Below are 27,070 nucleotides of genomic sequence, written 5' to 3' on the forward strand. Positions count from 1 at the left end.
TTCTTGGGCACTGGAATAATTGATGCCCTTTTGAAGCAGGTGGGAACCTCAGACCTCAGTAGTGAAAGGTTGAAAATGTCCGTAAAAACTCCAGCCAGTTGGTCCGCACACGTTTTTAGAACACGACCGGGTATACCATCAGGTCCAGGTGCTTTTCGGGGGTACACCCCTCTGAAGGATTTCCTGACGTCGGCCTCTGTGACTGAGACTGAGATACCATCACAGCGAATGGGGGCTCGGGAAGGCACATCAGTATTCTCCCTATCAAAGCGTGCGTAAAACACATTGAGCTCGTCAGGGAGTGATGTTTCGCCGACATTCGAGCTGCCTCCTGGTTTCGCCTTGTAGGAGGTGATTGCATTCAGGCCCCGCCACAGCTGCCGAACATCTGTCTCATCCTCCAGCTTGGAGCAGAAGTCCCTTTTAGCCTTTTCGATGGCCTTACCAAGGTCGTATCTGGACTTCTTGTAGACCACTGTATCATCTGACATGAATGCCCGGTGTCTGGTCTTCAGAAGAGTGCGGATCTCAAAGTTCATCCAAGGTTTCTGATTGGGAAACACTCGGAAGGTTTTGATGGGGATGCAGTCCTCCACACATTTCTTAATGAAGTCTGTAACGACTGTGGCATATTCATAAACGAGCCATCGAGAGTCGATAAGACAACCAAATTTACAAAGTGGCCCCCACAAGTGTGGTCGCTAGACTGACAGTTACAGAACTTTATATGAAGTTAAACTACCTGTTGTCATTCATATAACTGCATGCAGCAGGAACAAAAGTTCCGGGCGCTTTGTGTGTGGAGGGGTTGTTTTTGTGGACGGACCAAGATGGCGTCGTCCATGGGCCGAGATGGAGCTGAGCCGCCGCCACCGCCCAATGTTTACTATTTTCGGGATGCGAAGGCGGCGGCGGACCCGGTGTTCGAGCTGGGGGAGGGCCGGCTGCCGCTGGTGGTGGACAACGGGTCGTTCCAGTGCCGGGCGGACTGGGCGGCGGCGGAGCGGGCACCGCGGCTGCTCTTCAGGAACATGGCGGCGCGGGGCCGAGGGGCGGCGCGAAGCGACACGCAGGTCGGCAACGACATCGGCAACGTCGAGCTCGTCCGCTGGCTCCTCAAGAGCCAGTTCGACAGGAACGTGGTGGTCAACCTCGACATACAGGAGCACATCTTCGACCATATCTTCCAGCACTTCGGCATCGCCTCCCAGGTGCAGGTTACAGACCCGGGAGGGAGAGGAGTGGATGGGGGTAGGATGCTGAGGGAAGGGGAGAAGGATTGGGGGGCATCGGGGAGGGGGGGGAGAGTGGGAGAGGGAGATGGGTGGGGGGGGGGGTGTGGATGAGAGGGAGATGGGTGGGGTGAGGTGGGAGGGATTGGAGGAGGTTGAAGGGGATGAGATGACTCAGAAAGATTTTAGCGGGGCAGGGGAGTTGTGTGAGCGGGAGTTGTTAGATGGGGGTGGGCAGGGGGTACTGCAGGGAGGTGGTAGGGGTGGAATCCTGAGGGGGGTGGTTGGGCGGGGCGAGGAGGGTGGGGAGGAGTGGAATCAGTCTGAAGTAAATTCCTGACCTCACCTCTTCATGTTCTCCAGAGATGCTGCCTGACCCTCTGAGTTACTCCAGCATGTTGTGTTATTTTAAATAATAGAAGCTGCTGTAGTAAGTTGTGAAAATTGGGCTAACTACTTCCATGTGTACCTGTTACAGAGTCGTGTGGAACATCCAGTCGTTCTAACAGAAGCTCCGTGTAATCCACTGTATTCCCGACAGTTAATGTCCGAACTCCTCTTCGAGTGTTACCACGTTCCCAAAGTGTCGTATGGAATTGACAATCTCTACAGCTTTTGGCGAAATAATAAAGCAAACTCCACTGGACTGATCATTTCCTCTGGGTACCATTGCTGTCATATTTTGCCAGTGCTGAATGGCAGGTTTGTGGAGTATCTTCATTGATAGAGTGAAAAGAAACTGCACAAAAACCACTTGCATGATGCCTCCCTCCAGTTTACAGTATATTATAGAGTAAGATTGGTATCGGAGCAAAGTGATTAAACTTCGAGCCAGAAGCTCGACCTGCAGTTCCACATGTATTGTGTAGAAAGGAACTGCAGATGCTGGTATGTAACGAAGAAACACACAAAGTGCTGGAGTAACTCAGCAGGTCAGGCAGCATCTCCGGAGAAAAAGAATGGGTGCTATTTCGGGTCGGGAACGTCACCTATCCATGTAATCCAGAGATGCTGCCTGGCCTGCTGAGTTAATCCAGCACTTTGTGTATACCTTCGTTCCAAATGTATTATTTTTTTCAATCTATCTTTGAATATCTGCTGAATTATTTTAACCATTTTTGTGACTGCCCAAAGCAATTGAATCATAAAAATGATTCATTTTTGAAATGTTGTAAATGTTCTAAAGGAAAGGTTGTACAGCCTATAAACAGTTAATCAGCATGGAGATACAATCAGGTTCGGGATAACTTTTGATCAGGATATCGAGAATAGCTACTTTCTCCAAATGGGCTCTGAACTATATAGATTTTTGAATTTGCACCACTATTATCTAATTTGTCTGTTTTTATATATACTGAACTTTTTGTTTATTATGGGTTTTACACAATATGTTTAGACAATTGGTGCAGGAGTAGGCCATTTGGCCCATCGAGCCAGCACTGCCATTCGCTGTGATCATGGCTGATCATCCACATTCAATACCCCGTTCCTGCCTTCTCACCATATCCCCTGACTTTGCTATCTTTAAGAGCTCTATCTATCTCTTGAAAGCATCCAGAGAATTGGCATCCTGCCTTCTGAAGCAGGGAATTCCACAGATTCACAACTCTCTGGGTGAAAAAGTTTTTCCTCATCTCCGTTCTAAATGGCCTACCGCTTATTCTTAAACTGTGGCCCGTGGTTCTTGACTCCCCCAACATCGGGAACGTGTTTCCTGCCTCTAGCGTGTCCAAACCCTTAATAATCTTAAGATCCTCTCTCATCTTTCTAAATTCCAGTGAATACAAGTCCAGTCGCTACATTCTATCCACATATGACAGTCCCGCCATCCCGGGAATTAACCTCGTGATCTTAAGCTGCACTCCCTCAATAGCAAAAATGTCCTTCCTCAAATCTTGGAGACCATAACTGCACACAATACTCCAGGTGTGGTCTCACTTGGGCCCTGTACAACTGCAGAAGGACCTCTTTGCTCCTATACTCAACTCCTCTTGTTATGAAGGCCAACATGCCATTAGTTTTCTTCACTGCCTGCTGTACCTGCATGCTTACTTTCAGTGAGTGTTGAACAAGGACCCCGAGATCTCTTTGTACTTCCCCTTTTCCCAATTTTACACAATTCAGATAATAATCTGCATTCCTGTTTTTACCACCAAAGTGGATAAAACCTCACATTTATCCACATTAAACTGCATCTGCCAAGCATCCGCCCACTCACCCAACCCGTCCAAGTCACCCTGCATCCTCACAGCATCCTCCTCACAGCTCACACTGCCACCCAGCTTTGTGTCATCTGCAAATTTGCTAATATTACTTTGAATCCCTTCATCTAAATCATTGATGTATATTGTAAATAGCTGCCATCCCAGCACCGAGCCTTGCGGTACCCCACTAGACACTGCCTGCCATTCTGAAAGGGACCCATTAATCCCGACTCTGTTTCCTATCTGCCAATTTTCTATCCTTGTCAGCACTCTACCCCCAATACTATGTGCTCTTATTTTGCCCACTAATCTCCTATGTGGGACCTTATCAAACGCATTCTGAAAGTCCAGGTACACTACATCCACTGTCTCACCCTTGTCTATTTTCCTAGTTACATCCTCAAAAAATTCCAGAAGATTAGTCAAGCATGATTTCCCCTTCGTAAATCCATGCTGACTTGGACCGATCCTGTTACTGCTATCCAAATGTGCCGCTATTTCATCTTTTATAATTGACTCCAACATCTTCCCCACCACCAATGCCAGGCTAATTGGTCTATAATTCCCTGTATTCTCTCTCCCTTATCTCCCTTACTTATCTGTTGTGCTGCTGCAAGTAAGAATGTCATTTTGGGACATATGACAATAAAACACTCTTGACTCTCTTGGATCTTTTCTATTAAATGAAAATAAGAAAAAAATAAGAAAAATAACTACAGATACAGGAAGTGTAAAATGAAAACTCTGGGAATAGCAAATAAGTGTGCAACTGTGGAAGGAGAAACAAGAGTTAATATTCATGATTGCACCAACTGAGCCAATGCCAATCCTTGGATTTAAATTCATTTGGGGAGGGGATGGTAGGGAAATAGGTAGGAAATAGCTTGTTGGGCATCTGGAAGCAAAATGGGAATGCAACAATCTAGCGAGCCCATGGCAACTCGCATTGGCTGACTAAAGCTGGGGTGAGCCCTAAAACACAGCAGTCGGATGAAGTGGCCAACTTTGAGTGAGAAAGAATCCTGCACGATACCACAACGATGAGTTCTGAGGTCTATGGACCACTGACTTAAAAGAGAGGTTAAAATAGGACAAAAACAGACAGATATGATTTCACAGGTACACAAAAATGCTGGAGAAACTCAGCGGGTGCAGCAGCATCTATGGAGCTCCATAGATGCTGCTGCACCCGCTGAGTTTCTCCAGCATTTTTGTGTACCTTCGATTTTCCAGCATCTGCAGTTCCTTCTTGAACACAGATATGATTTCACTCCATCTTAAAGAAACTAGTTCAAGGGCACAATAGTGCTGGAGCAAATCAATGGGTGTGTCAGCATCTCTGGAGAACATGGATAGGTGATGTTACGGGTTGGGACCCTTCTTCATACTGAAGTTCTTCAGATTTGTGTCTGAAGAAGTGTCCTGACCCGAAACATCACCGATCCTTGTTCTCCAGAGATGCTGCCAGACCCATTGAGTTACTCCAGCACTATTGTGCCCTCTTTTGTGAATCATCAGCTGCAGTTCTTTGTGTAACATTGCTATCCAGTTATCCTCATCCAAGAAATGGTATGTGTGAGGGCATCCTATAGAGTTGTATATTTGTATCAGACTGCATTTGCTTTGTGTTTTGATGATGAATATTTTCTTTGTCAAATGCAGGCTGGATGCCTGTAACAGTAAAAGGATTAATCTTGGTGGAAGCCAAGCAGCGTCGTACATGCAACGCCTGCTGCAGCTCAAATACCCTGGACATTTACCGGCCATCACGCTCAGCAGAGTGGAGGAAATTCTTCATGAACACTGCTACATCGCAGGCGACTACATGGAAGGTAATTTAGAGTTGCATGGATACACATACAGCACGGATACAGGCTCTCAGGCACCGAGTCCGCGCCGACCAACGATCCCCGTACACTAGCACTATCCTACACACTTGGGACAATTTACAATTTTTACCAAAGCCAATTATCCTACAAACATGTATGCCTTTGGAGTGTGGGAGGAAATGAGAGCACCCGGAGAAAACCCACACGGTCAAAGGGAGATCGTACAAACTGCGTACAGACAGCATCCATAGTCAGGATTGAACCCAGATCTCTGACGCTGTAAGGCAGCAACTCTACTGCTGTGTCGCCGCTAAATTGTTACTAATTCTTTAGCTATTTAGTAGGTATAGAATGGCAAGTGTCATTATAAATAATATTTGCTTCACCTGATGCTCGAAGCTTGTTCCTGTTGCCTTGGGGTTTGAGGGCAGACTAGATAGAACAGAGATGTTCGGAGAGGAATTTTCCCTAATTCGCTTTCTATCCTAATTCAACCTTGATTTTTTTTGCGAATAATTTGCCACTGATGGCGTCAGTAGACAACGAACTGAACTTCCCATTCCCATTCCGATCTTTCTGCCCTGGGCTGCCTCCATTGCACAGTGCTATATACCTTTTACAGCTTATCTGTGGAATTCTCTGCCACAGGAGGCAGCGGAGGCCAATTCACTGGATGTATTAAAAAAGGAATTAGATATAGCTCTTCGGGCTAACGGAGTCGAGGGATATTGGGAGAAAGCAGGAACGGGGTACTGATTTTGAATGATCAGCCATGATCATATGAAATGACAGTGCTGGCTTGAAGGGCCGAATGGCCTACTCCTTCACCTATTTTCTATGTTCATACCACAGCTCAAAATGAGAGTTCTGAGTGACCTTCACCTGCCACGAATTTCATAGCAAGGAAGAAATCTCCCAAGGCCTACTGGATCCCCCGGTTGCAAACCATTTAAACTCCATTTCCCATTCCCACGCTGACCTTTCTGTCCTGGACCTCCTCCGCTGCCAGAGTGTGGCCGGACGCAAACTGGAGGAACAGCTCCTCCTATTCCGCTTGGGTAGCTTGCAACCCAACTGGATGAACATTGGATTAGCCAATTTTAGGTAGCAAACCTACAAACACCTTTTCACCCTGCTCTCCCTCTTGTACCACTCTCTTCCCGTGCCCAAACAGGATGTACACCCATTTCTTCCTTTTCCCTTCCATTATATATTCCTTTCTCTGGATTCACAATTTGTGCTTCTGCTATCCTTATCTCACACTTTTTCCATATCCACTTTTTCACCCGTATCCACCTATCACTTGCTAAACATTGTCCCACCCCCCTTCCAGCTTTCGTTTCCCCCCCCCCCCCCCCCCCCCCCCATCAGTTCCCTACCCGAAATTTTGCCTATCCATGTTCTCCATCTTCTCCACTTCCTACACACCAGGGACAATTTACAGAGGCTGATTAACCTACAAACCCACACGTCTTTGGAAAGTGGAAGGAAGTCTTTAGGATGTGGGAAGAAACAGGAGCTCATGGAGGAAACCCTTATGGTCACAAGTAGAGCATGGAAACTCCACACAGAAAACACCCGAAGTCAGGATCGAACCCGTGTCTCTGGCATTGTGAGGCAGTGGCTCTACCAGCTATGCCACTTTATCAAGAAAATGTTGTCATTGGTTATTGTCGCATTGCTTAGTTGAGAGAGCTTGCTGTGCATAAATTAGCTGTGGCTTTTTCATTTATTAGAGCATTAATTACCTTATAATGTGTAGTTTGAGACTTACAGCAAGGGACCTAAAATGTGCTATATAAACACAAAACTTCCCCTCCTTCTGAAAAACATCGTTTTGAGCATTTTCCTGTAAAAGCTTACTTTAATCAGTTTCATTTTTTGAATAGATAGTCACAACGTGCTGGAGTAATTCAGCAGGTCAGACTGAGCCTGAAAGGTCTCTCATCCCTTTTCTCCAGCGATGCTGCCTGACCCGCTGAGTTACTCCAGCATTTTGTGACTATCTTTGGTATAGAGCAGCATCTGCAGCTCCTTTCTGCATTATTCATTTTTTGAATATTGGCCATACTCAAGAATACACCTATTGTTTTATACATGGTGTGTGTCATCTACATTTATTGTAAGCAGATACAGCCACATCACTTCAATACACCAACCTGTGAAAGCCTGACCTTAGCCAGAAGATGAAGGTGATTTATTGAAGAACTCTTTAATAATACCACTGCCGCTTTTTGCCGTTACTGGTTACTTAATTTGATTTTATGCTACATATGTTTTGCACCTGTTAGTTTATGGTTCCACTGAGCTCGGGTATAAATAACTATATTTCATCCTCTTTATAGCTGCCATTTTTTTAAACAATGACAATGCATTAGGCCTGTTGCCTGGAGGATATTTTCAGCTGCATATTTGTCTGACCAGTCATTGCAACATCTGAAAACCGTTAACTTGTATAATCATAATCTTAACATCCCAGATTTAATGGGACCCTGTCCCTGGTTGCCTTGTTGTTAGTCTGGTGGAATTCAAATACCAATTAGAATCTTTTTCCCAGGAGGAACAAATACATTTCTCGAGGGCATGGCTTTAAGGTGAGAGGGGCAATGTTTAAAGGAGATGTGCTCAGTGTGTTTTACTAAGGTGAGTGTTTGGCAAATGCCTGTCAAAATCTTGGACCACCTTTCATGCAACACCTTCAAGTGCTGGAGGATCTCAGCAGGTCAGGCAGCATCTGTAGACTGAAGAACCCTTCCTTCATCTGAAGAAGCGTCCCGATCCGAAAAGTCGTCTTTCAATTTCCTTTCACAGATTCTGCCTGACTTGCTGAGTCACTCCAGCTCTTTGTGTTTTTGCTGAAGATTTCCTCGTGTCTTCAGCTACATTAGATGAACTGTTCAAGGACAACTATTGATGAACAGTTTGGTCCAGCCATGCCCTTAATAGTAGTTTAGTTTAGCGATACAGCACGGAAACTGAGTCCGCGCCGACCAGCGATCGTCCCGTACACTAGCACTATCCTACACACAAAGGACAATTTACAATCTTTACCATAGGCAATTAACCTACAAACCTGCATGTCTTTGGAGTTTGGGAGGAAACTGGAGCACCGGGGAAAACCCATGCGGTCACTGGGAGAACATACAAATTCCATATGGACAGCACCCGTAGTCAGGATGGAACCCGGGTCTCTGGCGCTATAAAGCAGCAACTCCTCTGCTGCGTCTCTGTGCTGCCGTAAATCATGGAGCTGCCTGCCTGACACCACCTTGTAATGTAATGAGGCCGGAAAATAACTTCAGAACAAACCTTTGTTGCCCCGATATCTAGGAGGATGAAATATTTTACACATAGAACAGTACTGCACAAGAACAGGCCCTTCGGCACACAATATCTGTGCCAAACATGATGCCAGGACCCTCTCTTTTCTATCTGCACACAACTGATATCCCTCTATTCCCTGCCTATCCAACCGTTTCTTAAATGCCACTATCCTATCACCCCTGGCAGCATGTACCAGACACTCACCACTCTGTGTAAAATAAAAAACAACCCCTCCCCACACATCTCCTTTAAACTTTACCCCTCTCACCTTAAAGCTATGCTCTCTAGTGTCAGTCTGAAGAAGGGTCCTCACCTGAAATATCACCTATCTATGTTCGCCAGTATAAATATAAATAACTATATTTCATCTTCTTATAGCCGCCATTTTTGAGTGAGCACTTGGTGTCTTTTTTTGTTGTAAACTGGCATCTGCAGTTCCTTGTTTCTACCCTCCAGTATTCAACTTCGAGTGATAGTCATACAGCGTGAAAACAAGATCAACATTTACTACACTAGTTCCACCTGCCTGTGCTTGACCTACAACTCTCTAAACCTGTCCTATCCATGTACCTGTCACAATTTCTCTGAAACCTTACAATGATACCTGTCTCAGCTACCCCCACCTGCAGTTTGTTCCATATACCCACCACCCTTTGTGTAAAAAAAAGTGTTACCCCTCAGGTCCCTATCAAATTGTTCCCCCCTTGCCTTACATGCCCTTTGGTTCCTGATTCCCCTACTCTGGACTTGATTTAAAAATAAATAAAAGGACAATGTGTGTATGAAGGAACTGCAGATGCTGGTTTACACTGAAGATAGACGCAAAATACTGGACTAACTCAGCGGGTCAGGCAGCATCTCTGAAGAGAAGGAACAGGTGACGTTTTGGGTCAAGACCCTTCTTTGAACAATGTTATTGGATGCAGGAAGCTGGACTCTGACCTGGGTGTCTTGAAGTTTGAGTTGCAATTCTGATGTGGCCTTGATCTAAGTATTTGCCCTTTTGTAGAACTCGACCTGTGGAAGCTCCCGGATTTCTATGAGACGAACATTCACAGGATGCAGTTGCCCTTCAACAACAAGCTGCTGGCTAGCACTTTGACAGTGGAGGAGAAGATGGAACGGCGGCAACAGCAGATTCGCAGACTGCAGGAGCTCAACGCTCGTCGCAGGGAGGAGAAGCTTCAGCTCGACCAGGAGAGGCTAGAGAGACTGCTCAGCATCCAGGTAAAGGATTCGGGCTACACCAATGAAACGTTATCCATCGTGTTCATTAATGGTGGCGTATCTGTAGAGTTGCTGCCTTACAGCGCCAGAAACCCGGGTTCGATCTTAACTATGGGTGCTGTCTGCACGAAGTTTGTACGTTCTCCCCGTGACCTGCGTGGGTTTTCTCCAGGTGCCCCGCATATCTCCGCTACTCCAAAGACGTGTAGGATAATTGACCTGTAAAGTTGTCCTTAATGTGTGTAGGATAGTGTTAGTTTGGATGATTGGCGCGGACTCGGTGGGCGTAAGGCCTGTTACCGCGCTGTATCTCTAAACTAAACTCTCCATTCTCATCCATATCATGCATGTGATGCACCACAAGACGGGGGAACAAGCTCAAGAGTCTATCTTGTGGGAATGTGTTCAGCCTTTCATGCCCTCAGCACTTGGACGTTCCAAAGCATTTCAGAGTCAACTCCACACTATAAAGAGAGTGAATGTGACAGGCAATTTACGCTAGACAAAGATCGACACAGAATGCTGGTGCAACTCAGCGGATCAGGCAATATCTCTGGAGAAAATGGATAGCTGACTTTTCGGGTTGGGACCCTTCCTCAGACTGATTAGCGTAGGGCGGGATAGAGTGGATATGGACAGGATGTTTCCACTAGTGGGAGTCTAGGACCAGAGGGCACAGACTCAGAATAGAAGGACATACCTTCACCCTCAGCCACAGGATTAGTATAAACAGGTGTATGATGGTTGCTGCAAGATCAGTCGTCTGAAGGGCCTGTTTCCGTGCTATGTGTCTACAACTTAATGTGTTGATGATTTTGCTTGTTGCCCTCAGAAAAATTCCTCAATACCTGACTAACAGAACCTTACGTTTGGGTCTCCTACGAAAGATACTCTAGTGACAATATTACATTCCCTGCGATATTGCCACGGGTACCATGTAATCCCGTGCTACCTGCTCCATGGTCGGATAGTCGGCGACTAAACTGTCTCCCCCACCTGGTTTGCCAGGTGAGGAGGGGGCTGTGGACCCCTGAGCAGGACCAAAAACAAGACCTGTCAAAGGGCAGATGAGCTATTAGAGAGCCAATGGCCATCCACACTTCAGTAGAAGTTGCGATCACTGTCGTACAGAGCATTGTAAGGCACCGTGCCCGTTGATGTTTTCAACCATGATGATGATGATGCAAAGAGATGGACCAGGGGAGGTTTGAACCAACAACCTTGTGGCTTGAGCGCGACAGGTCCACCATTGACTTTTCGGCACCATTGGTTCCCGAGCCCTTCCGAATTATTGGTTTTGCCAGACCAACAGAGGTCACAGCCTTGGAGGCTGTAAAGCCGTTGGCGGAAATTGGCTATAGGAATGGATCAGCCGTCTCCTGGCGGGCTGGAGATTCCAAGCTCCGGCAATACTGGGCAAATGAGACCCACTGTTCAGTGCGCCAGTCGTGATGAGGTTGAGATCGGCTGACTCGCCAGGCCTAGGTGCCACATTTTTGGGAGGGGTTCCGTGAAGGGGTTTGCCCTGATTAAGGGGGGGGGGGGGGGCGGACCACCAGTCGCCAACACTTTGATGGTGGACCTGTACCAGCTAAGTCAAGCTGATTACTCTTGAAACGTTGCATTTTTTTTCCTGCAAGTCAGGTTTCTATTTCTCAGAAAAAAATGGATAACATTGGATAGACCAGTAACCTAAACACCCTTTAAAAAAAAATAAAAAAATTGAGCCTTAGTTATAAAAATAGCCATAGTCACGCAAGATTAGTCACCATCACAATGATCTTCAGTATAAGGGACGTAGTTATTTCCAAATATACATCTTTCCAACAAGTTAGGATGCAGAAGCCATGGTCTCTTTTGACTTTAGAGATACAGGAGGAAACAGGCCCTTCAGCCCACTGGGTCCGTGCCGTCCAACGATCCTCATACACTAGCACTTTCCTAAACACTAGGGGCATTTTACAATTTTAACCAAAGCCCATTAACCTATAAACACATATGCATTTGAAATGTGGGAGGAAAATGACATCCGGAGAAAATCCACGTGGTCACAGGGAGAACGTGCAAACTCTGTACAGACAGCACCCGTAGTCAGGATCGAACCCGGGTCTTTGGCGCTGTAAGGGAGCCGTTGCCTCTTTTAATTTTTTTTCAATTAATTAAATCTGAGGGTTCAAATGTGCTTCTTTGTTATTGAAATATCTAGGTGCTGCAACATCTGTTGCCCGAGATTAGAGGCTGGAGGTAATTACTGAATTATTTAGCTTTTTTGTCTTGCCTGATGATGGCTGACTAATTAGATCGGCTCTTTCAGGGAGCTTGCACAGGCTGATGAGACAGGGAGGAAACTGTGACCCTCTTCATTTCTGTTTCTCTTTAATGGCCATTTTCTGCATCAACTCCATTGACGCTCACTGTCCCCCACACCAGGCGCATTCAGGCATTAATGAATATGCATGTCTGTGCCTCTCTCTCTCTCTCTCTCTCTCTCTCTCTCTGTGTACAGGAAGAAGCACGCTATTTTCCTGAAGGCAGATGTATTGTGTGATGATATCCTTCCATCCTAATCACGCAACTACTTCCAAACCCATCAACAAGTACATGCATAGGGGGCTGTACGGTGGCGCAGTGGCAGAGTTGCTGACTTACATCGCCAGAGACCCGGTTTCAATCCTGACCACGGGTGCTATCTGTGCGGGGTTTGTACGCTCTCCCTGTGGCTGCGTGGGTTTTCTCCGGGTGCTCCGGATTCCTCCCACACTCCAAAGATGTACAGGTTTGTAGGCAAATTATAAATATTCCCTAGTGTGTGGAATAGTATTAGTGTGGAGATCGCTGGCCGGCTGAGACTCGGTGGGCAGAAGGGCCTGTTTCTGTGCTTACTCATTAAACTAATCTAAACACAGAAATTTGGAGTATGTAGGTAGACAATTAGATGCACAGCACTTAACCGTTCCATCGTCTATTATTGTGCACCTTGTGGATAGAGTAGTTAATGCAATCTTGCACTGCATTTGCTATTGAAAGGAGGCCAGCCAATATCATAGCCTGTTAATGAAGTTTGCTTAATTTCCACCTTGGTAGAAAAAAAGGAATACCATTACAGTGGGTGAATGTTTTCAATGACACTAGTGTCATCATAGAGCTTTCTTGGTTATAATTTTAAGCACAAAATATTGTGGTGCACAATTAATCAGGATACTATGAATATACCATCATGGCTCTAGCTTATAATTTCTACTTTCTTTATTATTAAAAGAACTCTGGATTGCATCGTCAAAAAGACAAAGTGCTGGACTGACTCAGCGGTCAGACCGTATCTCTGGAGAACGTGGACAGGTGATGTTTCGGGTTGGGAGCCTTCTTCGGACTGAATCACTTCTTCTTCTTGCGTATGGCGTGCACAGCCTAAAGTTGTAGGACAACTTGTTCTATTTGATCCTATTTGATTGTGCACGCCAGGTTGATTGCATTCGTTGAAACAGGACGGAGCACTCCCCCACGCCCGGACTGAATCACTGAAGAAGGGTTTTGACCCGAAATGTCGCCTATTCCTTTACTCCGGAGATGTTGCCTGACCTGCTGAGTTACTCTGGCTTTTTGTGTCTACCTTCGGTTTAAACCAGCATCTGCAGTTCCTTCATACTCTAAATTCATGTGTTATGACCAACGTTTAACTGCAGTACTTGATATTTACCACTTGAAGGCATAGTGGTTCAATGCAAATAAAATGCTTTGTATCTCTGAAGCACTTGGGAGAAAATGGACACATTTAACAGGGGAAAGTCAGTAGTTCCTCACAGGTCAAACACATTTCTCCAAGTGAGTGCCAGAAAATCTGTGCATGTGTGGTGGCACAGTGCCGCAGCAATAGAGCTGCTGCCTTGCAGCGCCGGAGACCCAGGTACGATCCTGGGGATGGGTGCTGTCTGTATGGAGTTTATATGTTCTCCCTGTGACCACATGGGTTTTCTCTGGGTACTCCGGTTTCCTCCCACTCTCCAAGGACGTACAGGTGTGGAGGTTAATTGGATTTGGTAAAATTGTCCCTAGTGTGTAGGATAGTGCTGGTGTATGGATTGATTGCTGGGTCGGTGCAGACTCGGTGAGCAGAAGTGCTGTATCTCTAAAGTCTAAAGTGTGTGCACTTGGAAGACCTGACCCTCCTGACAACTGTTAACATTATTTTCCAAATTAGTGGAGCATTAAATTGCAGTAATTCCCTATCCTTTCCAAAGGAGAATTTGCTTCAACTACTTGCAACAGTTTGAAACGTGTTGTGTTTTAGCCAGTCAGTCTCTTCCAGCATTCATTGCTCAATGCCAGCCTCTTCTCTCTACCCCTATCTTTCTTTTTAACCTTATAAGCATTACCAGCTATGCTTCTTCCGTGGTTGTATCAGCTTAGCTATGCCACAAGTATGTTATATCCTATTTTCAGTATAAGAGAGCCTTCTGATTAGGATATCTGATTCTGAGGTACATGGGATGGGATGGGTTTAGAGGGTTATGGGCTACGAGTGGGCAGGTGGCACTAGTGTAGATGGGACATGTTGGTCAACATGGGCAATTCCTCCCCCTTCTGTCATGTGGTAGACTTGTAATGTCTTCTTTAAGACCTTGTTGTGACTGGCACAATGAATACACGTCCGACATCTTGTTTAATCTGCAATGACAGAAACTTCCAGAAGGTCACTTGACCTCAGTCACGAGGCACAGGTACATTTGCCAGCTTCTGCTTTTGGCCTCAAGGGGCACTGGTATTTACATTACATATTACATTACATATACATCACAAATTCCATTCTGATACATTCAATGATAGTACATTACAAATACATCACATCTCCCCCTTCACTTTAATCACATCACATCTTCCCCTTCACTTTAAGTACATTACAAATACATCACAGACTGACTCCCTCCCCCCCCCCCCCCCCTCAATCTTTGTACACCCACAATCCTTTCCATTCATCACTTTAATTTCATGTTTCATGTATTTTGTGTTTTATGACTGTTGGCAGATCAATTTCCTTCTTGGGATAAATAAAGTTCTATTGTATTGTATCGTAAGCCTGGCAGAAGGGCCTGTTTCTACGCTGTATGACTCGATGACTATGAAAGATGTGTGGGAACAGGCCCTTTGGCCCATGCCAACTATTGATCACTTGCCCACACTGCCTCATTCTATCCCACCCTCTCACCCTCTTGCCCTTTAGGGCCAATTTACATTTTTTTTACTGAAACCAGTTAACCTACAAACCTGCATGTCTTTGGGTTGTGGGAGGAAACGGAAAGCACCGTGAGAAAACCCACGCGGTCACAGGGTGAACAGGCAACAGTTCACACTGATAGCGCCCAAGGTCAGGATCAAAACTGGGTCCCTGGTGCTGTGAGGCAGCAGCTCTACTGCAGCACCACTGTGCTGCCCTACTGAGTGTCATACTCAGTGGAGTTTGCACCTATCTTTAAACAGAACATCCTCCCCACTTGTGACCTCCTGGGGTGATATCCCTTCCCTTGTTTGAGGAATGTCCCCACCCAACGCTGCCCCTCAGTGTTCAGTTGCAGAAGGACACAAGACTGTGGCCCTCCCCAGCAGAGCCTTGGCGTTGGCTGCACCGAGCTTCAGCACGTACTCCTGCAGTGTGGAGCAGGCCAGTCGGCAACATTCCCTGACAGACATCTCGCTCTGCTGGTAGGGCACGTGTCCATGGCAGATTCTATAAGCAAGCACGCAATGATCCAGACTATTGTGCTGAGGGATGCAATGAAGCTGAAGGGCAGCATCTGCGAGGACTCCACGGGGAAGAACAACGTTAAGGCCTGCCTGCCGTTACACACATTTGGTTGAAATCTGCATTAAAATCCCCATGAACTATTTGCTTTAGGGTTTTAAATGAACAACTGCTTCACATTAGCATGCCATCAGCTTTGCAAATGTTGACCTGAACATTTTATGAATAAAATATATTTAATCAACATCGTTAAAGCAGACCATCTGGTATCAACACAGAGTTGTGATGGCAGATTGCAGTATATAAATTATCTGCCGTGTTTTCCACCACGTTTGCTTTTCAAAGAGTACTTGATTGTCGTAAACCTCTTTAGGACTTCCTGAGGTGGTGAAAGACGATAATAAATGGAACGTTTTAGTTATGTTTTGGAAATTAAGACCATTCCTGTGAATTATGGATTAAAAATTATGAAGAGTCACAAACGGAATTGTCACCTATCCATGTTCTCCAGAGATGCTGCCTGACCCATTGAGTTACTCCAGCACTTTATATCTTTGTATCTTTTTTTCTAAACGAGCATCTGCAGTTCCTTGTTTCTACATGAATTTTATATGCTATCTACCTGGGTCTTTCTTGTATTTTTTATAACTCATGTCAATGGTGCAATTTCACATTTAGATAAGTTTTGCTGGGGATCTCCTTGGGTAAAATTAAACCATATTTATGACATATGAGTCCTTTAAACATAAACCACGATCAACACATTGTTTTAATGTCAAAGAAGGAAATATTTGAGGAGTACGAATGTATTTTTCCATTAGCAGTGTCCTTGCGTATTAAATTACTCCTAACATTATATTTGGAATGAATGAATCATATGGCGAACAGCCACAAGGGACAATGGTGTGAATGATCGGTTGTACTTGAGGAATCTAGACCAGGCCATTGAGAGAGCAGGTGAAGAGCTACATCCATTCAGTCTGAAGTAGGGTCCCGACCTGAAGTATCACCTATCTATTTTCTCCAGAGATACTGTGTAACCCGCTGAGTTACTCCACCATTTTGTGCCTATTATTTTAGTTTAGTTTGGAGATACAGAGCGGAAACAAGCCATTGGGCCCACCGAGCCCGTGCCAACCTGCGATCCCTGCACACTAGCGCTATCTTACACGCTAAGGGCAATTTACATTGGTTTTTATTACCGAAGCCAATTAATCTACAAACCTGCACATTTTTGGAGTGGGACGAAACTGGAACTCCCGGAGAAAACTCATGCGGTCACAGGGAGAACTTAAACACTCCGTACAGACAGTATCCATAGTCAGAATGGAACCCTGGGAGCTGCCGCTGTAAGGCAGCAATTCTACAGCTGTGCAACCGTGCTGGCCTAAATTTTCTACTATTATCTCAGATTTCCAACATGTTCTGTACTTTTGATTTTCATATTATTGTCAATCATTTTAGGAGCTTCTAGAAGAAGGCATGATGGACCGATTCAAGCGTGCACTGCTGGAAATGAACATGGATTCTGCAGAGGAGCTGCAGTCGTACATTAACAAGCTTAGCCTGGTCATTGAGCAGACCAAGCACAGGATACTGCAGGCTGAGGTGAATGTGGAGGTGGATGTTGTCGACACAAAGCCAGACGTAAGTGTTTGAGGACCTTGACATCGTTTTCACTTAACACAGAACCTTCAGGTAGCAGCTTGAAGTTGTGATATTCCTTAGCAGGAGCTGCAAGTCTAAGGGGGACAGTCTGTGACTGTGGCTTGCAGATTGTTGTAGGCTCATCTCCACACACAGCAGAGGACTGAATAGAAAAATAAAATAAGTTTTGTTGTCAGTAATCAGAAAGCAGCATCAATGTCTGGGTTAGAAATGTATATACGGGCCATTTGGTCTGACTGATCCACAGAAGTATTTATGCTCCATAGCTCCCTTCCCACCACTCCATACAATTCTTTTTCCCCTGTCTGGTTATGTAGCCTCCTTTAGTTTAGTTTAGTTTACTGTCACGTTTACTGAGGTACAGTGAACAGCTTTTGTGTTGCGTGCTATCCAGTCAGCAGAAAGACGATAGATGATTACAATCAAGCCGTCCACAGTGTGCGGACACAGGATAAATGTAATAATGTTTAGTACAAAATAAAATCCTCTTGGTGTCCGCCTTGGCCCACGCGATCTCCCGGTTTCCAAACATTTCAAATCTCCTTCCCATTCCCATACTGGCGTTTCTGTCCTGGGCCTCATCCACTGTCAGAGTGTCACACGCATATTGGAGGAACAGCAGCTCATATTTCATTTGGGCAGTTTACAACTCAGCTGGATGGACGTTCATTTCTCTAATTTTAAGTAATCCCTGCATTTGGTCTCTCCCATCCCCTTGCCCACCCTAATTGTCGTACTAGTTCCACTGGTCGCATCCTTGTATCCCTTCGTAACCACCTCTTCCCCAGCCAACAACAGGCCATTATGAGCTCCTCCCTTCCTTGGTCATCTATTGCTAGTCCTGATTTGTTCTAATAATAATAATAATACAATTTATTTATGGGCGCCTTTCAAGAGTCTCAAGGACACCTTACAAAATTTAGCAAATAGAGTGAAAACATGTAAGCGGAATGAAATAAATAGTAAAGACATCACCAATACACAAATTAAAGACAGAATTCAATCCAAAGACAAAAATCAAAAACACAATATGAAGAGAGAGCAGCGGCAGCTAAAGCGCGCCAGCGTACACTCTCCCTTCCGGCAGCCATCTTGGACACAGAATAAAATAATCATTTACACACAAAAAAACATCCCCCCACAATGGTTACCACTGTGGGGGGAAGGCACAATGTCCAGTCCCCATCCCCAGTTCTCCCATAGTCAGGCCTATTGAGGCCTCCACAGTTGCCTCTACGGAGGCCCGATGTTCCTGGCCTTTCTCGCCAGGTGGTGTTGCTCCGGCGTCGGGAGAGTCCTCGCAGCGGCTGGGACGGCTGGAACGGCCGATTCCCTACCGGAGTCCGTGGCTTACGAAGCCGACAGGGCCGCGTCGGTTGGTGCTCCGAGACTCCCGATGTTAAAGTCGGTGCCGCCGCCCGCGGCTGGCCGCTCCACAGTCCCGCAGCTCGACGGTGTTGATCACGGCGGTCTCAGCACGGCGGTCTCCAGCGTGGCGACCCAGCGCGGCGACCCAGGGAAGGCATCGCCCGCTCCACGATAGCGCTGTGCCGCCACCGAAGCTGAAGGTGCTGGGCGGGCCCCGCCAGGAAAACGCGGCTCCACTCCCGCTGGTAGGCCGCAAGGACGGGTCGACAGTGCAGCCCGGGGAAAAAACTGCCTCACCGACCAGGTAGGGACCTAGAAAATAGTTTCCCCCTTCCCCCCCCACATACAAAAGTCAAATTCCCCAACAAACATGGGACAAAATTCACTAAAAACTAATAAAAAAAAGTGAATTGAACGGACGGCTGCTGGTTAGCAGCCGTTCCCCAAGATGGCTCCTCCCACATGTCTGGCCTTTTCTTACCTCCACTTGCCTCCCCTCTACTTTCAGTCTGAAGAAGGATACCGCGTGATTTACTTGTGACATCACATACATGCTCTTGATTGCTATTCATTGTTTCAGCATGTCATTTGTTGTTTCAAGATGTTGTTTTATCATTAATCTGATTGCCAGCATACTTGAGATTATGTTTAGAACAATTGTTTGGTATGGGAAAAATTAAGCTTAATTCAAATTTGTATAAGTTGTGGTTAGGTCAGATCTCAATTTTATTCTCGGATGTATGGCTTTCAGTTCATCCGTGGTTATTAGTTACTTTAGAAAGACTTTACTTTAGAGATATAGCACGGCCCACCGAGTCCACTCTGACCAGCCTTCGCCCCATATGCTAGCACTATCCTACACACACTAAGGACAATGAACCAGTTTACCTAAGCCAATTAGCGTACAAACCTGTACATCTTTGGAGTGTGGGAGGAAACCGGAGCACCTGGAGAAAACCCACACGTTTGCAGGGAGAACGTACAAACTCTGTACAGACAGCACCCATAGTCACGATTGAATTCGGGCCTCGGTAAGACTGCTACTCTACCGCTGCCCCACTGTGCTGCCCTTCATAGTAAAAGCAGTTAAAGAAGTTTATAGTTAAAGCAGTGTCTCCTGAATTGAGTTTGTTGTGACTTATCGTGCCCAGCAGTGCAGCTGGTTGAGCTGCTGCCTCACAGTGCAGAGACCACGGTCCAATCCTGACCTTGGGTGCTGTCTGTGGAGCTTGCATGTTCTCCCTGTGACCGTGTCGGGTTCCACTGAGTGCTCCGGTTCCTCCCACATCCTACAGACGTGCAGCTGGGTAGGCTAATTAGGTTAGTGTGTAGGTGTGGAGTGGAATCTGGGAGAAAGCCAACTAGAATATGGGGCGAATATAATGGGATGAAGTATAAATGGGTGTTTGATGGTTGGCACGGACTTGACGGGCCGAAGATCCTCTTTCTATGCTGGATCGCAATGACTCTCTACGTGGCTCCCATTCCTTATTTCGCTCGGAACTCTTTCATAATGTTGAAGACTTCTGCTGATTTACTCACTCCTTTCTCTGAAGGAAAAATAAGAACCAGTACTTTCCTGATGGGTATAGCGTAAGACCATAACACATAGGAGCAGAATTAGGTCATTCGGCCCATCAAGTCTGCCCCATAATTCAATTAGGGCAAATCTATTTTCCTCCTCAACCCCAGGCCTTCACCCTGTAACGTTTGACACCCTTTCTAATCAAGAACATATCATATCAATGCAACACAACTTCGCCAAACTCAACAGTGATAAAACAGAATTCCTCCTCATAGGCTCCAAATCCACACTCAGCAAAATCAATAACCCCACTCTCACCATTGACGGCACCACTGTCTCCCCATCTCCCCAGGCCCGCAACCTTGGCGTGATCTTTGATTCCACCCTCTCCCTTGAGCCTCACATCCGCCATGTCATTAAAACCTCCTTCTTTCACCTCCGCAACATCGCCAAAATCAGACCCTCTCTCAAACCTCCCGCTGCTGAAAGACTCATCCATGCCTTCATCTCCTCCCGACTGGACTACTGCAACTCACTTCTCCTTGGCATCAGCTCCACCTACATCAACCGACTCCAACTGGTCCAGAACGCAGCCGCCCGACTCATCGCCCACACCAAATCCTGGCATCACATCACTCCAGTCCTCAAACAACTTCACTGGCTTCCCATCTCCCACCGGATCACCTACAAAATCCTGGCCCTCACCTACAAAGCCCTCCACCATCTGGCCCCCCCATATCTCACTGACCTCCTCTCCCCCTACCAACCCTCACGGTCCCTCAGATCCACATCAGCCGGCCTCCTCTCCATCCACGTCCAACCGCAGTTTTGGGGACAGAGCCTTCTCCAGGGCAGCTCCCAGGCTCTGGAATTCCCTCCCCCAACTGATCCGCAATTCCGTGTCCCTCACCATCTTCCAGTCCCGCCTCAAGACCCATCTCTTCACCTCTGCCTATCCTTAGCCCCACGCCCCCCTCCCTTTTCATCTGTGCATTAATTGCCTCATATTGTGTTTTGAATTGAATTCTGTCTTTAATTTGTGTACTAGTCATGTCTCTAGTTTATTTCATTCCGCTTACATGTTTTTCCTCTACTTGCTACATTTTTGTAAGGTGTCCTTGAGACTCTTGAAAGGCGCCCATAAATAAAATGTATTATTATTATTATTAATCTCTGTTTTAAATTACCTAATGACTTGGCCTCCATAGCTGTCTGTGGCAATGAATTAGGCAGATTCACCACCCTCTAGCTAAAGAAATTCCTCCTCTTCTCCATTATAAAGGTACGCCCTTTTATTCTGAAGCTGTGTCCTCTGGTCCTAGATTCTCCCACTACTAGAAACATCTTTTCCACATCCACTCTGTCTAGCCTCATTGTTATTAATTATTTTTGTTCACCTTTTGCGGTGCCTCTCTCTTTATGTGCAGATCACGTCTGTTCACCATATTGCAAGTGTAGTTGAGCCAAGTCCAGGAGGTCATGATTAACTAAAATGCATGCGTTTGTTGTGCCAAGTTAGCTGATACACTATGCCAGATGTGGATGAATTCTTTATTCCTTTAATCGGAGAAGCCTCCATTGCATCAAGATATCAAACTTTACATTTTATCACCTACCTTCCTAACCCCAATGTACCCAAACAGTGCTTTGCAAGAGGAAGATTTGAGTCCTGCCCTGCTAGACATGCAAGATCTGAGCTCTAGAGTCAAGAGTGTTTAATTGTCAAAGACACAAAGTGCTGGAATAACTCAGTGGGTTAGGCAGCATCCCTGGAGAACATGGATAGGTGAAGTTTCAGTTTGGGCCGGGTCCCTTCTTCAAACTCAAAGACCTTTCTTTTTGTCTGAAGAAGGCTCCCAACTCAAAGCGTCACCTATCCATGTTCTCCACCTATCCACCTTCTTCAGACTTTTTTACTGGGAAGAAGGGTCCCGACACGAAACATTGCTTATCCATGTTCTCCAGGAATGCTGCCTGATCCACTGAGTTACTCCAGCACTTTGTGCCTTTTCGCCCTGTAAATCAGCATCTGCAGTTTACTTATTTCTAGTGTTTAATTGCCACAATGTGTACCGACAATAGAACAATGAAATACTCACTTACAGCAGCATAACTGGACTGTAGATGCAATACATAAGATAATATATAATAAGCAAACATTCAATAATCTAATAACCACCAATACTAGTGTAAATACACCCTAAAGCTAAGTTGATGAAGAGGGGAATTCAAGGGGCTTTGCTCACTGTTTGTATTTGACTCTCATTTTGTGCAAACATATTTGCAGGTTTCTGATCTGGATCAGGTATTGAATTGCGACCAGTCAATGGATGACTTGGAAGGAGTCAATGATCTGGAACAGCTTTTCCCTGAATATCAGAGTGATTTTGGAAAGCAAACCAATGTCGTTCAGGTAGGATTTCAACAGCTATTTATCCAGCACGAAGCTCCCTTGTGCATTGCGTTCCGTTTCTCAAACAAAATCCAGAGCATTGGCAATCCTACTTGCAAATGAAAACCATATGTGGAGAAATGTATTTTTGCAGATAAATCCGTTTGTATGCTCGTGGGCTTCAGGCAAGTTGTATTTAAAAAGCTATCAATACCTGAGCGTCAGTTCTTAATTGTGATTTTGTTGATAGTTTTAAATTAATTGTGTATTGATTAATGAAGATTAGATTACAACCTTGAATTGACTCCAATATTGAATTGACAGCACAGTGGTGCAGCTAGTAGAGCTGCTGCCTCACAACGTAACAGACCTGGATGCAATCCTGACTACAGGTGCTGTTTGTGTGGAGTTTACACCTTACTCCTTGTGACCTTGTGGGTTTCCTCCTGGTGCTCCGGCTTCCTATCCACATCTCAAAGGTTTGTAGGTTAATTGGCCTCTGTCAATTGTTCCTAATGTATAGGAAACAGATGTGAATGTGGAAAAACATGGAACTAGAGTGAAAGGGAGATCAATGGTTGGCGTGGACTCATTGGGACGAAGGGCCTGTTTCCATGCTGCGTCCCTAAGACAAAAAAACTAAGCAGGCTCATTCTGTTGTCGGACTTGGTTCTGAAGTGCAGCAGTTAATTTACAGACTCAAGAACAAGAAAATAATGGGAATAGATTCCTGGCCTCCTCAAATCTGCCTCGCCATTCAATACCATCATAACTGATTTGTCCCTGGCTTCATCTAATCTGTCAGTGCCACAGCGCGCTGAATTCCCTGATCTTTCAAAAAAATCTTTCATTCTTCTTTAAATATCCCTCAATGACCTGGCCTCCAGATCCCACTGGGTGGAGGATTTGTCCAGGACAGGCTATTTCACCATCTCTGTACAGTAGTTATTGGCACGCTCTTAAAAGGAAATAAATTAAAAACTAGCCTGTCATTCTGATATTTCAGTCAGTTTATTTAAACATACAGCACATAAGGTCCTTTCAGTCCATTCGACCTGTACCAGCAAATATTGTGCAATTAACTTCATTTCCCTTGCTTTTCCACCTTATTTGTTTCCAGTGAGAAGTGTATATCTTTGGACTTTAGAGACACAGCATGGTAAGAGGTACTTTAGTTAAGTTCAGAGAGATGCAGCTCAGAAACAGGTCCTTCGGCCCACTGAGTCTGTGTCGACTCGCACTATCCTACACACGAGAGGGAGTTTATATTTTTTACCGAAGCCAATTAATCTACAAACTTGCACGTCTTTGGAGTGTGGGAAGGAACTGGTATGCTCGGAGAAAACCCAGGCGGTCACAAGGAGAACTCTGTACAGACAACACCCATTTTCGTTTTGGTTAGTCTAGTTTTTGGTTTTTAGTTTGTGTTTTGGGGGGGGGGGGGGTTGAAACGGGGCTTGCTGTCTCTCCCTGCGGGGGAATGCGACTTTTTTGTCGTATTCCCCTTCTCTGCCTCCGTCTGCGCTGAGGCCTAATGGCGGAGCTGGCGACCTCGAGGCTCAGGAGGCAGAGCCCGCCAGGACTCGCACTGAGCTCGCTCCCGTGAGGACGGCCCGGCTCGGGGCTGGAACAGGGCTTTCGTGAGGGGCTGTGACGGCCGGCCCGAGGAAGGAACGGTGCTCCCGTCGAAGTAGCCGAGCTCGGGGAGGTACGGCGTTCCCAGCCTGAGGGAGGAGCGGTGCCCGGTCGGGGCGGCCCAGCCTGAGGAAGGAGCGGTGCCCGGTCGGGGCGGCTCAGCCTGAGGGAGGAGCGGTGCCGGGTCGGGGCGGCCCAGCCTGAGGAAGGAGCGGTGCCCGGTCGGGGCGGCCCAGCCTGAGGGAGGAGCGGTGCCCAGTCGGGGCGGCCTGGCGCGAGGGAGGAGCGGCGGCCTGGCGCGAGGCTGAGACGGTGGCAGCACTCACGTGAGGGCGATCCGGCTCGGGGCTGGAACGATGCTCCGGGGGCTGGGACGGCAGTTCTGGTGGCGGTGGCCTGAGACCGGGGGTTCGGCCGCGGGCCAGCGGCTGCGTCAGCAGGTCTGGTGAGCGGCAGCTTCGACTACCCCGGGCCGCGGTGTTTGAGCCGCGAGGACAGGTTTTAACATCGCCCGGGGGGTATCGCCTCAGCGCAGAAGGAGAAGAGGAGGGAAGAGACTGCAGCCCTAAGACTTTTGCCTCCATCACAGTGAGGAGATGTTGGGTGGACTCACTGTGGTGGATGTTAATATGTGTTTATTGTTGTTTTTTATTGTATTGTATTATATTATATGTATGACTGCTTAAATTTCGTTCAGACTTCGGTCTGGATGACAATAAAAGGCTATTCTATTCTCTATTCTATAGTCAGGATCGAAGCCGGGTCTCTGGTGCTGTAAGGCAGTAGCTCTATCACTGTGCCACTCTGCTGCCTTAGTGATATTTCCCACAAAAGGCAATGAAAACAGTTAGTACACTGATTTCTATCAGCACAAAACAAAAAGTAAAAGATTCAGATCAGATTCAACTTTAATTGTCATTGTCAGTGTACAGTACAGAGACAACGAAATGCAGTTAGCATCTCCCTGGAAGAGCGACATAGAATATGATTTCAATAAAGAAATCTATTTACATGCATACAGCCATAGTGTTTTTCCTGTGGGAGGAGTGGGGGGGGGGTGATTGACAGTCACCATGGTACATTGTTGAGTAGTGTGACAGCCGCAGGGAAGAAGCTGTTCCTGGACCTGCTGGTCCGGCAACGGAGCGACCTGTAGCGCCTCCCGGATGGTAGGAGGGTAAACAGTCCATGGTTGGGGTGAGAGCAGTCCTTGGCGATGCTGAGCACCCTTCGCAGACAACGCTTGCTTTAGAGAGACTCAATGGAGGGGAGCGAGGAACCGGTGAAGGCATTGGGATGATTTGAGATATGGCATGTAACTAAGTTTCCTATATTTGGGAGTAACAGGTAACTTAGGACTAACGATTTCCAAAGTGTTGTAGTGTGGAATGTTTTGTTTGCGCAAGGAACTGCAGATGCTGTTTTGCAAAAAACAAAAAAACTTTACTGGAGTAACTCAACATTTCAGGCAGCATCTCTGGAGAACGTGGATCTATGTTTTCCAGAGATGCTGCCCGACCTGCAGGGGGAATGCCGGGGCTACCTGAAGTCAGAGAAATCAATATTCATACCACTGGGCTGTAAGCTGCCCAAGCGAAATATGAGATGCTGTTCCTCCAATTTGTGTTTAGCCTCACCCTGACAATGGAGGAGACCGAGGACAGAAAGGCCTGTGTCGGAATGGGAAGGAGAATTAGTGTCCAGCAACCGGGAGATCAGTTAGGTTCCGGCGGACTGAGCGAAGGTGTTCAATGAAACAATCGCCCGGTCTGCGTTTGGTCTGGCCGATGTATAAGAGTCCACATCTTGAGCAACGGATACGGTAGATGAGGTTGGAGGAAGTGCCAGTGAACCTCCGCCTAACCTGAAAGGGCTGTCGGGGTCCATGGACAGAGTCGAGGGAGGAGGTATAGCGACAGGTGTTGCATCTTCTGAGGTTGCAGGGGAAGGTACCTGGAGAGGGGATGGTTTGGATGGGAAGGGATGAGTTAACCAGGGAGTTGCGGAGGGAACATTCTCTGCAGAAGGCGGAAAGGGGTGGAGTTGGGAAAATGTGGCTAGTGGCGGGATCCCATTGGAGGTGGCGGGATTTTTGGAGGATTAGGTGTTGTATACGAAGGCTGATGGGGTGGAAGGTGATATTTCAAGTTGAATGTGTGCAGTTTTGCATCTGCTTTCAATGATAGTGAAATGCAAGCAAATGGTATGCTGTGGCTTTAGAGATTCAGCGTGGAAGCAGGCACTTTAGTTTAATTCAGAGATGCAGCACGGAAAAGGGTCCTTCGGCCAACTGAGTCCGCGCCGACTAGCGATCACCGCGTACACTAGCACTACCCTACAAACTAGGGACAATTTACAATTCACAGAAGTCAATGAACCTACAAACCTGTACATCTTTGGAGTGTGTGAGGAAACCGGAGCACCTGGTCACAGGGAGAATGTACAAACTCTTTATTGACAGCACCCGAAGTCAGGATCGAACCTGGGTCTCTGGCGCAGTAAGGCAGCAACACTACCACTGCGCAACTATGCCATTAACGTGGCCTGTGTAATTAACATGGCCAATGGCTCTTCATCTCTGGCCTTTATCCACCCATCTGCCAATCAAATGCTCCATCACCTGTACTCACCTACCTATCACTTGCTTGGCATTGTCCTGCCTCCATCTCTCTTTTAGATTTCTTCCCCTCCACCCACACCCCTCCATTACAATCAGTCTGAAGAAGGATCCCAACTCAAAACATCGCCTATTGATGTCCCCCCAGAAATGCTGACTGACTCGCTGAATTCCTCCAGCATTTAGTGTCTTTTTTTGTAAACCAGCATCTCTACAGTTCCTTGTGACTCCACCTATCACTTGCCAGGCTTTGTCCCTCCCCAACTCATTTTCATTTTTCTGCTCCCTACTAAAGAGTCCCAGCCCAAATCG

The 27,070-nt window shown here is 46.5% G+C and overlaps 1 protein-coding gene across 2 annotated transcripts in view; it reads left to right on the forward strand.

Annotated features, from left to right (window-relative positions):
• Positions 1 to 798: 798 nt before the first annotated feature.
• actr5 (actin related protein 5) overlaps positions 799 to 27,070 on the forward strand; it is a 33,090-nt gene continuing 6,818 nt past the window's right edge. For both annotated transcript variants that reach the window (XR_004415462.1, XM_033041864.1), the window contains exons 1-6: positions 799 to 1,211; positions 1,711 to 1,934; positions 5,099 to 5,268; positions 9,599 to 9,816; positions 17,018 to 17,200; positions 22,402 to 22,527. Coding sequence is in view for 1 of the 2 variants with exons in the window: in XM_033041864.1 (XP_032897755.1) it covers positions 831 to 1,211; positions 1,711 to 1,934; positions 5,099 to 5,268; positions 9,599 to 9,816; positions 17,018 to 17,200; positions 22,402 to 22,527 (1,302 nt within the window). In the remaining variant the exon portion in view is untranslated. The remainder of the gene's footprint in view (positions 1,212 to 1,710; positions 1,935 to 5,098; positions 5,269 to 9,598; positions 9,817 to 17,017; positions 17,201 to 22,401; positions 22,528 to 27,070) is intronic.

The sequence above is a fragment of the Amblyraja radiata genome, chromosome 23 (assembly GCF_010909765.2).
Source record: "Amblyraja radiata isolate CabotCenter1 chromosome 23, sAmbRad1.1.pri, whole genome shotgun sequence".
NCBI classification, from domain to species: domain Eukaryota; kingdom Metazoa; phylum Chordata; class Chondrichthyes; order Rajiformes; family Rajidae; genus Amblyraja; species Amblyraja radiata.